This window comes from Delphinus delphis, chromosome 14 (genome assembly GCF_949987515.2).
Source record: "Delphinus delphis chromosome 14, mDelDel1.2, whole genome shotgun sequence".
NCBI lineage: Eukaryota > Metazoa > Chordata > Mammalia > Artiodactyla > Delphinidae > Delphinus > Delphinus delphis.
Window position 1 is genome coordinate 6969893 of NC_082696.1, and position 12152 is coordinate 6982044.

The 12152-nt window shown below is 43.2% G+C and overlaps 1 protein-coding gene across 3 annotated transcripts in view; it reads left to right on the forward strand.

Moving 5' to 3' along the window:
* The window catches only part of AGPAT4 (1-acylglycerol-3-phosphate O-acyltransferase 4), a 1410257-nt gene that overhangs the window by 1060561 nt on the left and 337544 nt on the right, over positions 1–12152 (forward strand). For 2 of the 3 annotated variants that reach the window (XM_060029668.1, XM_060029671.1), the window contains exon 8: positions 8312–8373. The exons of the other annotated variant lie outside the window; for it this stretch is intronic. In XM_060029668.1, coding sequence (XP_059885651.1) covers positions 8312–8373 — 62 coding nt within the window. The remainder of the gene's footprint in view (positions 1–8311; positions 8374–12152) is intronic. 3 annotated transcript variants of the gene reach the window in all.

A 12152-nucleotide genomic window follows, 5' to 3' on the forward strand; every position in this document is an offset into this window, starting at 1 on the left:
ATTCCGAACTTGTGGCATTTTTATATACAAATCTAACATCCACTTCTGTTAAACCACCCTCACAGGCAGAAAGCAGTTTGCAGTGCATAGTCTGGGATTTAGAGGTAAAATTTCAAGGTAGAACTCTCTGTTACTCAGCTCTGTCATTTACTTTACTTACAACCTGGGTATCAAAAGGCAAGTAACCTTGAATATTACAGAAGAGCTACAAGTAGAAAACAGAGCCCCTCCCTCCCTTACCCACAATGAAAAACAGATCAGCTCTGGTTAAACAACTCTGGTTAAACAGATCAGCTCTTCTGTTTAACTGATCTGTCGTCAGTTCTCTTCTTTGACATCTTTGTGGAATATTTGTTTTTAAACCACAGCTTGTTTGCCATAATCATCCATCTGTTGATTGTATACTCAAGTAATGCCCTTACTATGTGTCATGGCTGACTCAGAAGGCTAAGCAGAAGCTAGATTAAACAGTTGCTAACTGTCCTTTTTGTCGGAAATTTGAGTTAGGTTCCCTTTTGCATGTTTGGATAAGTGGAGGTGCTTGGGGATCTGCGGCTTAAGTTATGTGCATTATTGCCTCTATTAATTCACCTTATAAGTATAGATATGTAAAGAGAGCAACTTGAAATGACCAGTGGGATTAAAAAATTTTTCCAGCTAGTTCACAGGTAAAAATATGTCATAAAGCTTTATGATATCAAATGAAGATATCAAATTGCTTATTTATTATTTTAGATTATTATAGTGAATAAATGAATTAATAATCAATAAAAAGGCCACAAATTTAAAGCCTTAAATGTATACTAGCCATGTGCATACATACTTGATCGTCTCTTATCTTTCAGCACATTGTCATAATAAATCTCTATTACTTAATAGGCTATTGAACTCCTTTAGCAAAATTAGCCTCTAAATATTGAGGGTTTGGTTAAAAAGGTATTTTTGAAACAGCAGCAGAACAACTTTGTCAAGTATGGTCTCACAAGTACTCCTGTATTCCAGAGACTCTCAAAATAATAGCTACCATTCATTAAGAGCCTACTATGTACAAGGAACTGTACTAGGTAATATGTATACAAACATATAGATACACACACACACCATTCACAACAACCCCATAAGTTGTATACTCTTACTCTCCTTTTTACAGGTAGAAAATGAAGGCTTTAGAGCTAACACAATATCTTTGATCCAAGATAATAGAGCTACTTAGTAGTACAGGTAAACAGTCCCTTCATTTCCTTCTCCTCTTCTTGCTTCACCACTGTTTCTCACTTCCTCCTGGGCCAGGTACCTGGGGTGTGGGCCAGGCTGGGGCTGAGAACACCTCCACCCTCACATGTAGGGTAAAGAGAGTGTGTAATCCACCCACTGAGGGAGAGAGGAGAGCCAAGGATAACCAGGAAAATGCACACATCTAGGGTGGATGCCAATCACCCTTCTCTAGGCATGTGGGGAAGGACTCTGTGTCCTGAGGTGCGTGTCTGTGCCTCACGTATTCTCGATTTTATACACAGTCTTCATTCACAGAGATGTTACCATTTAGTGCATTCTTTCAATCCAGCTAGATTTGTGAAGTCTTCTCAGGCAACATTATGCTTCTTTTCCTTTTCGTATCACACCAAAAGCAGTGCTGGACACAACACTGATGCTTAACTTATTTCTTCAGCAAATTTATTTTCAAGGAAAGACTTCGATAACAAATTAAAATGCCTAGCGTACTACATGTTATACAACTCATTGTTTCTCACTCTAAAACCATTGTTTAATGTGCTTTCCAAGTAAATTAGAGCTTCATATTTGCCCTCCAAGAGAAGCCATGGTTTCTACTTTCTAATCTGCACAAGACTAGCAAGAAGTGACCGTCTCCCCATCATCAGCTTCAAAACCCGCCATCTGAGAGAGTCTCAGGCTTTTACTTGGGAAATCACCTGCTAATGTCAACAGATCATTGAATTTCTTCTTATAGCAGAAATGACTTAGTGTCTAACCTTTATTTATTACTAGCTAACATATAGCTAGCTAGTTGTTGCAGAACTAGAGCATCAACCCAGGCCATGATGACGATATGTTGTTTTAAAAGGCATGAAGCCACCGATTTTGATAGTTGATATAAATATATATCAAATATATATCAAATATTTATTTGAACATGTTACACATGTAATAGGAACTGAGGTAAATAGGCCTTTAATGTGAGGGTATGTGTCAGTCTGACAGGGAGTTGGGTTGTGTTTAATGTTTGCTGTAGTTGAAGATGTCAGAGATTCCAGATTCATCTAGTTTTCTTGATTTTTGTCCCCCCTCTGACTTTGGGCTTCCCTAAGCACTCCTCCTCAGAGAGAATCTGTGTCTTGAAGCTCTTTCAGCTGCCACCCACTGTCATTTTACTGGAGGTCTATTGGTATGTGGTAAGGTTAATTGGTGGGGGGTGGGGGCAATAGTGATCTTCTGATTAATTCTCAGTCTTCTAGTGGGTCTGTTTCTTGGTCTGTGACCCTCACGAGTATTTCTCCAGTGGTACAGGGATTTGTCCTTTTTTTCCCCTGCCGCCTACTCCCTCCCCCACAGGTAGCATTCTCAGTCTATGTCCTTGAAGCCCAGATTCCTGTGGACTGTTCTTCCCCCATTTGGTGAGACAGGCTGGGGTTAGAGGAGTGCCCTTCTCCCATAGCTCCAGGGTAGGTGTTGGCAAAGTCCTTCCTCAGGAGGGCAGACCTTTGCTATGGAGAAGGCTCTGGACACTTTTCACAATGCTTACTCTTCCCCTCCCTCTTCCAGTGCCACAAGGGGATCCTCACCTTTTGAGGACCTGGTGGATTTCTTAGAGATAAAGATCGGGAAAAATCTGTAAGACCTCGGCCCCTAGAGTTTCTCATTCTCACACTAGTCCACACCCCATTTATAGCAATTCATCAAAATTACTGTCTAAATGTTTCTACCAGTTTATTGTTCCAGCAACTTCTGCTCCACGTAAGCAGATCAAGTTGTGACTCACTGGACTTGCCTGTCTCTCCAGATATCAGGGAGGTGCTTTGCCCTGTGACATCAGTTCTGTGATTGGGCCAAGAAAAGTTATTGATTTTCAGTTTGCCCAGATTTTTCTTATTATAAGGATGGGAGTAAAAACTTCCAAGCCCTTTACATGTTAGAACTGAAAAAAAGAAGTCTTGACCTTTATTTCTTAAGACAATAAGTCATGTAGCAATTATTTCAACTAGCTGCTTCCCTTTTAAATAATTAAAAATTTTAAAAGAAATAGCAGCAACAGTCAATAGATATGGATATGCCATTAATATCATCAGCAATAAATACACTTTCTAATTTTTTTGGTCATTTCATCCTGCTTTCCATACATTCAAAGCTGCTGCTTGAGGTAAAGGTGGTGATTATTCTTAATAAAGGAATTGGCATTTAGAGTAACCAATTTATCCAAGAGCATATAGCTAGCTAGTTGTTGCAGAGCTATAGCATCAACCCAGGCCATGATGACGATACCTTGTTTTAAAAGGCATGAAGCCCCAATTTTGATATTTCCCTTCTGTAATACATACCTCCAACTGCTCTATTTTCAAGTGGTGACAATGGCCGCAGGCTATTCTTTTGAGAAAATTGGATGAAAGGAGAAGGAAAGAGAGAGGATGGTAACTCTCTGCTCAAGGCTGGATTTTTGCTGAATTTTTAAAGGGGAAGATTTGAATACATATGTAGTTTGAAGTGAACAAGCTGCAGAGCAGCAGAGTCTGAGGAGAGTGAGTGAATGCTGAGTTAGACCATAACGAACTGAGAGGGGACAGGTTAGGACAGATGACTAATGACTCTTGTTTTGAAGAGGAGGAACCATTTTCCCTTTTATCCTGGAGGAGTAGAGATGGAGGATACAGAGGGGTTGTAACTGGGAAGGGATATGAAGTTAGGGGTGGTACACTTGATAGTGGCCCCAGGGTGGGGGGTGGGCGTGGGGGGTTCTCTGGAAGGCTCTGAAGGTCTGAAGTAGAGAACGGGTACAAGATGTTCACTGGGGTGTGCACCTGGGAAAGGAGAAGGGGGCAGGATTGGGCTGAATAAGAAGTTGAACTGCCATGCAGGCCCAACAAAGCCTCAGGCCACCAGCAGAGACTTGGGAGCAAATGTTGCCCAACAGCAGCTCATGTTGGGACAAAACAGATGGGCAGGTCCACCTCCCCCTCACCCAGTCAGCAGAGTCAGGGGTCCTGGGGAAGATGTGACCTCAGGCGAGGCGGCTCTCTGCAGCTGAGGAAGACCAGACTGCAGGCCAAGCCATCTCTTGATGTCCTCCTGCAGCTCGGCCACAAGCCTTCCTTGCAGGGGGTCTGGGTCCCGCATCTCCATGTTCACCACAACTGCTTTACATTTTTAGACTGTGTCAAGTGAGGTCCTGTTTTGAGAATGAAGTGTTAAAGGTTAATTGAGAAGAATGGTGATGATTTGGAAGAGTCCCCAAGGGAGAGGGGAGAGGGTGCTGGCCAAAGACAAGTGACAGAAGCAAGTTCCTTGACAGTGAGTGGACCCTGAGTCTACAGTAGCACCATTCTCAACAAGGATGCAGCTTCAGGCAGATGGTCTGAATTTCTTTTAGTAGATATTCTGGTCCCATTTTACTATACTAGCTGTGATTGGCAGAACTGGAACAGAGGAAGAAAAACAGGTGGTGATGTTTACCCAGAGCTGGATATTGGATATTGGCAAAGAAGGTACAGTAGAGGTACAAAGGAATCATGCATTCTAAGCATCACTGACGTCTTCACATGTGGGGTTCAGGCTGGGGAGAGAGGTTTGAGGTCAGACAAAGTCTGCTTAACCAATAAGCAAAGTACACACAGGGCTGGAGGTCAGAGCTGGGCCCTCTGGGGTGAGGAAAGAGGAGGGGTGGAGGAGGAGCCCCTCCCGGGAGCCACAGTCACCGAGCTGGTGGGCAGTGACCACGCGGCGATGACTCACCCATGGAACAACTGCTGTTGAACATCTCATCCAGCCAGGCCGTGTTCTAGGCATGGCGGATAGAGCAGTGACAAAACAGCAATGGTCTTGCACTTGTCGCCTTTGCATTTCAGCAGCAGGAGAGAGAAAATAAAGTGAATGTTACATTGGAACTGTAGGTTAGAAGATGCTGAGAGCTATGGAGAAAATACAACAGTGATGGGGATTTGGGGGGATGAAGATAGGCTGCAGTTTCACCCAGGATGGTCCTGCGAGCCCTCACTGAGAAGGTGACATTTGAGCAGGGACTTGAAGGAGGCAGGGAGTGCTGCATGCAGATATCAGGGTCGAGATCTTTCCAGATAGACGGAGCAGCAAGTGCAAAGTCCTGGAGACAGCAGCCTCCCTGGGGTGGTCAGAGCCAAGAGCAGGTCAGCGGGGCTCAAGTGCAATGAGCAAGGGAGAGAGAAGGCTCAGGGGCTACACAGTGAGCCAGGCAGTGGAGGACCTTACACAGGCCAATGAGGGCCTTGGAGTTGACTCTTGGTGAGATGAAAAACCCATGGCGGATGGCATGATATCCAACGTACATATTTTAACAGGAGCCTCTTAACTGTTACCTTTTTTTATAAATTTATTTATTTATTTATATTTATTTTTGGCTGTGTTGGGTCTTCGTTTCTGTGCGAGAGCTTTCTCCAGTTGCGGCGAGCGGGGCCACTCTTCATCGCGGTGCAATTATACCCCTCCCTGGTCTTAAATAGCTTGACCCCTTACAACTCTTCCCTTCTAACTCTATGCCGTCTCTATCCTTGTTTTTTATAGTTTATTGCATCCACCAGGTGTTTCAGGTAATTAGTTAGTCTTCTGTTAAAGATGTTAATATTTGAGCTATCATTGACATCAATCCTTTTAGTTATATCTTAGGAGAATGTTAAAATACAAATTCTGAAAATAGGCTAATTTTAAATTGTTTTTTATTTTACCTAGCATTAAAATAAGTCAAATCAGTTTTTCTCAAGTGGGAAGAATGCTAAGGACCACTTGTAAAGGAAAAAGAATATCCTCTAAAACTAAGTTTGAATGAAACTATTTTTTAATGGTATTTCTTAAATATGTCTAGATATAAATTTAGATAGAAACTTTTTATGCTTATACAACTAGAAGACCCAAATGAAAATGTATAAATGAAATATAAATGAAAGCACAAAACCAAAAGTATTCAAATTAACTCTATGAATTTAATATAGCAGATGCTGTCATCTTACTGAAACTAAGTCAGTGCTTGGGGTACAAACAGGGCCCTGAGTGGTCTGATCTTAGCCTGCCTATGACCCTGAGCTTGGGGAACCTCAGTTCTGCTGTCTCTCCTCCTGTGCAGCTCCTCCCCTCATATACTTGGCACCAAACCACGGGACCCTCACTTGTTGGGAATTTGACCCTGGAATTCTCTCTGCCTCTGTTCCTTTCCTCATTAGTTGCATAAAACTAAAATATGCCTCCTTGCTCCCAAGGAGATCTAAAACTCAAGAACTGACAGGGCTCTGAATTTCCACAGCAGTTTTTGGTTGAATGGCAGCCAACCAAATTATCCAGAATATACCTTTACTAATTGTTTAGATCAGAACAGCAACTCTGAAATGAACAACTTCTCAAAAAGAACCACAGTCTGCAAGTCTTCGTGGCCTCCAGTGGGAGAAAAACAGCTCAGTGTCTCTTGCAAAGGTCGGGATCTGGCTTTCCTTCTTCGTAGTATTGGACATGCGTGTGGCAATTAATTTACTAGGTTTTCCACCAAAATATTCACCTTGGAATTTCCATTTATTTTCTTGGACTCTTGTCAGGTGGTGACATCACCTGTTTACATTTTGTTCGTATTTGTAAAATTTTTTTTGTATTACCTTAGTGAACATTTACGAACCACTTTCTCGGAGTATGAAATGCAATAATGTCGAAGACGAATATATATTGAATATAGTAACAAAGACTAAATCTCCATTCCAGCGTTTCATATGACCACAGAGTTTCAGAGTTGGAACTAACCCAAGTCAAATTCATCTCTAAAATATTCTGCATAAGTAGTCATTTACCCTCTGTCTGGAAGCCTCCAGTTACTGGCTTATAAGGCAATGTATTCCATTTTTAAAATAGAAATTTATTCATATTGAACCCAAGTATTCCTGCTGTAATTTTACCTGTTCATTTTAATTCTACCTTCTAGAATAATGCACACATCTAATCCTTCTTGCAAAGGATAGCTCCTTCACCCTGCGGAGACAGTCGCCTCCCTCCACGGCCCACCCTCCCCCAGGCAAACGTCCTCAGTACTTTCCACGTTCTTACATCACAATATGGAGAAATGCCTCAGCCTCAGCGGTGGCTTCGGCACATTTTCTTACAACCCATTTTCCTTAATAGAAACGTCAACAGATTCTGTCATTCATAGATTTGATCCCAAAGAAACAGGTTTTTATATCAATTCTGTTTCCAGAGTTTATATTATAAATGACTGCAAATTAATACTGTGGAATACTTCTATTTAAAAGGCAGGGATGGAACGCATTTTAAGTGATAACTAGTATGCCCTGGCATAGATAGATAGATAGATAGATAGACAGACAGATGTATATACTTATGTATACATATGTATATATATGAGTATGATTTATTTATTTACTTATTTCTTTTTACAACTGAAAAAAGAAAATGTGAAAGCTTGCGTAGGCTCTCACTGTCTGGGTAGAACTAGCAGATGATGGGCACAAGACTGCCCTGGCCTTCTTCCCAGGTCTTTTTCGTAAGAGACACTTTCCAAACGGAAATGCAGCATCTTTAGGGTCTTGACAAATCCTCCTGGAAGAACCAGGCAAGAGTCTGAACTATAGCCGAATCCCATGAAGACGGGGCGTCCAGATGCTCCATCTTCATCCTTCACTCTCGATGTGCAGAAGCCCAGCCTGGAGGCTGAGGAAACAGGATGTGATAAATAAGTGAAACGAACCTACATGTGCCAACTCCCCAGCTCTGGCCCCATGAAATCCTGGCTCTATATTAGGGATAAGTGACATGCTGGGCAGAAATGACACAGTGTCCTAAGGCCCCACAAAGGCCAGGTCACAATCAGGAGGGGAGAAAAGGCCTGGCCAGGGTCACGTGTGGCTCCTTCCTAAAGAATCACAGTGCGGGGCAGGCTGCAGGCAGAGTGCCCTCGGGCGTTTGCTGTCTGGAGGTTGGTTAGACTGTTTTGCAGGTAAGCATTTGTGTCCTCCCCCAAAGCGACACTGGTCGCTGGTAGTCATAACTGCAGTGAGAACATAGTACTGCACAGAATGGGAATAACACGTTGGTGATTAACTCTTCTTCCCAACAGCTGGCTGCCCCAACTCCTTGATTAAAGAGCTCCATCACTTCAGGATTCTTGGAGAAGAGCAGGTGAGTCAGCCTCTCAAAAGCTACGCCAGAGTGTTGTGGAAGATAGATAGTAATGAGGCCGTTTGGGCTCTCTCCGGGGAGGCAAGGGGTGTCTCCTGACCCTCAGCGCCTGAAACGGGAAAGGGAGCCATGCAGGAGCTATGTGTGGGAACACTCCTTCCCTTTTCTATCCATCAGGCCTGACAGGTTATTAATTGGTACATCTGCTACCTGCCAGAGCATTACATCTCGGGACGCGGCAGTAAGCAGGTACAACGTAGTGGCAGATAAGCAAATAAGTGCCGAGATGAATTATGCCTAAGAGATCGAGCATCACAGACAGCCCTGATTTGATGTCTGTAGGTGGATGTACAAACTCTTTTCACCAGAATTTTATATTGTGTGTGTTACCTGTATTGCACTTCAGCCGCTTTGTCTATGGATGTGAACATGTGACTTATATACAAAAGCTGGCCCATTTAAAGTTGATTATTTAAGTGTTGCGTTGTGCTCAGTGAAACATGTCAGGTTCTAAGTAGATGTGTTAAGTTAATAATTCAGAGTGCTAAATATTACCTAGATGTATGTGTATAAACACACACACACTTGACCACTTAAAAATAAACCTCCTAATCTTCATATGGAATTACAGGCTCCATATTACTATTATGTTAAATCTGATATCAAGCTATCCTTGAAATACTCATGCCATATAGTTTACAGCATGCTAGTTGACCTATTTTATACTCTCGTATTGATTTTTACTCGCAAAGGTGGCCTTTGCCCACTCTGACCAGAGAACATGCAAATGGAGACGTGGCAGCTCAGTTTTGTCAACAGATTCTTGGTTTGTGTGTTTTTGTTTGGTATGTGTATGTCGCAAAGTTGGACTGCCCATTTCCAACATGAGATTTCAAAAGGGGGATTAATTAGGGGAGGATGAAAGGCTGGAATCATTTCCAACTCCTTGAATTAGCAGGTTACAGGGAGCCTCATTCATGTTTTCATACTGTAAATTTCCAGAATAGAGAGCACGGGTGTTTATTCAAATACAAGCAAAATCAATTATCCTCCGTTGCAGGTAAGAGCTGATAACAGACCCCAAACATACCTATTTATGAAAACACCTGTATCTCACAGCTATTTTCCTGTGAAAGCCTGAGAGATTTCTTATAGCAAGAATCATTGATTGTTACCCTGAGATTTCTGCTCAGGTAATGGAAGCTTCTCTTCTAACTTGTACCAATATTTGCAAATTGTTTCCATGTTTGTTTTAGAGTCACTGGGTGATAAGTAGGGAAAAAAGCCAACTATAATCATCTCCTTAGAGTTGCATAAAATGCAAGCCACTTTGCATTTTCTTAGACATTTAATCAAGCCATAATCAAAATCTATATTACTCTGATCAGTTGTGCTACATGGCCACTTGGTACATCACAGCAATATTGATTTTTATTTCCTGAAAAACCACATTTCCTTCCTTCCTTCTTTCCTTTCATTCGATGAATACCTAACTGTGCACCTGCTCATGTGCTGTATGCCATTCTTGTTGACAGGGACAGAGGAGTGAAAAAGAAAGCCTCTCAAGCTCACATTCTAGTTGAGGAAGGCTCTTATGTTACGTGCACACAAACATGTTCAGAATATGATATGCTAGACGGTTATCATTGCCATGGAGAAAAGTAAAACCAAAAAGAAGGATAATGAGTGCTGGCGGTTGGGGGAGTTGAGATTTTATACAAGGTGGTCAGGAAAGGTCTCACTGAGGCAGGTGCTAGGTGCATGAGGACCTCAAAGGTGCGAAGGGAAGCACCATGGTGACATCCGGGAAGAGGTTCCCAGGTAGAGAGTAAAGTGAGTACAGAAGCTTTGAAGCAACCGTATGTAATGCTTATTTTATGTAAAAAATATTATAAAATATAAGTCGTGGTTGGAATAAAGGAGGAAGAAATCCAGGAGCATGTAAAGTGGGAGCCAAAGGAACAAAGCGTGTCCTGATCAAGCAGGATGCAGATGGGAAGTGAGCCCTGGAATTTGAAACTTGGAGGCCATTGTGACCTTGACCAGTGGACTGGTGAGGGTGAAAATCTGCCTAGATTGGGTTCAATGGAGAGGGGAGAAGAATGGGAGAGAGAAAATCTAGATACTTTTTTTTTTTTTTTTTAGGAATTTAGCTAAATGAAAACAAAGAAATGAGGTAGCTGCGGGTAGGGAATGTGGCATCAAGAAATTTTTCATTTTTATAGGAAAAAAAATGCCATGTTTATGTGCTGATGGGAATGATTCTGCAGAGGAACAGGGAGATTGATGATGCAGAGGAGAGGGGAGAATTTCAGGAGCAATGTCCTTGATTCGACAACTAGCAGAGTTAAGGTTTGGCCAGAGACGAGAGTGGAGACAGCTCAACCTCGTAGCCGTGGGAAATGCAGAATATGTAGGAAGATTTTTGCTGCTGTTTCTCTTTTCTCGGTGAAATAGGAAGCAAAGTCATCAGTTGAGAGGGAAGATGGGAGAAGAGTTTTATAGAGATAGGAAAGGATGATGAAAGTGTCATTTAGGAGGCTAGGGAGTGAATAAGTGTAAAACACGAATGAATTTGGAGCAAGATCAATCAGCCTGACTGTTTTTCTGTCACACTGAACTGTGTAGGCACAGATGCAGCAAAGGCAGAGGGTCAAGTTTAACCAGCCACACGAGTAAAACAAAAACAAGAGAGAGGCAAAGGAGCTCTTTGCTGGGCAGACCTAAGGGAGTGAGTATAATGACTGAGCCTGAGATTTCAGCTGGCTAAGCAGAGAAGAGGGATGAGGGGAGAAAGGGATGGGGAAGAGGTGGGAGGACCCACCGGCTACAGGTCCCAGTGGGTTCAAGGAGTCTTTGGAGTTTGGGTTTTTGAAGGGTTTAGCTGGAAAAGTAGGTGTTGGCCGAAGAATGGAATACTTAACATTGAGATTGTGGAGGTGGTGCAGTGACTGGAAATGACAGGGTCAGGGGAGGACCAGGAATGTTGCTGGCTGAGTTAAGGTAGCCGACGAGATGACTGCAGAAGTTGAGGGCATGGACTTAAAAAGCCAGGGTGTTGGAAGTATGGCCCATGTGGACACTGAGCTCCTCCAGAACTGTCACCAGAGCAGACTTGGAGAGAGTTCTGGTGAGTCAAAAACTGAGGCTTCTAGAAACAGGACAGGGAAGGGAGAGAGAGACTGAGGGAGGTGGGCATCAGTAGCTGACTGCAAAGGAGAAATAGAGCACGAAGAGCGGTTTGAAAATCCCAGCTGGAGAGTTTTAGAAGGAGAAAGGAAAACTGTTCTACCTGGGGTGTTGCAGGTCAATACTCGGTGGTGCAGAGGGTGCAGTGGAGAAAACATTTGAGGGGCTGCAGGGGAAGCAGTGTCCTGAGGTGTGAATCAAGTTCAGTGAGGGAAGAATGTGAGAAAAACACTGAGAGAGTGTAAGTTACAGGGCACTTACTGCTGACTGACTCCGAGTTCCCCATGCTCAGAGGCAGGAGTTGGGGCAGCTGAAGGACAGGGTGGGGAAAAGGGGTGGACAGAGCTGTGTGTAGGATTGAGGGTCAGACCGGAGAAGTGACAAGGGAGCCAAGGATCTCTTGGTGATGGATACAAACAGGTCACATCAGCTAGGGATATTTCCGTGCTCATGAAACATGACAAAACGTAGTGGCCTCGGGGCAGATGGTGGCACGAAGTCCGGAGAGGGAGCAGAAAGTTCCAGCCCCAGCGCTCCTGCCAGTGGGGGTGGGCGGCCTCAGCCGGAGCTGCTGAAACTCTCAGGCTGTC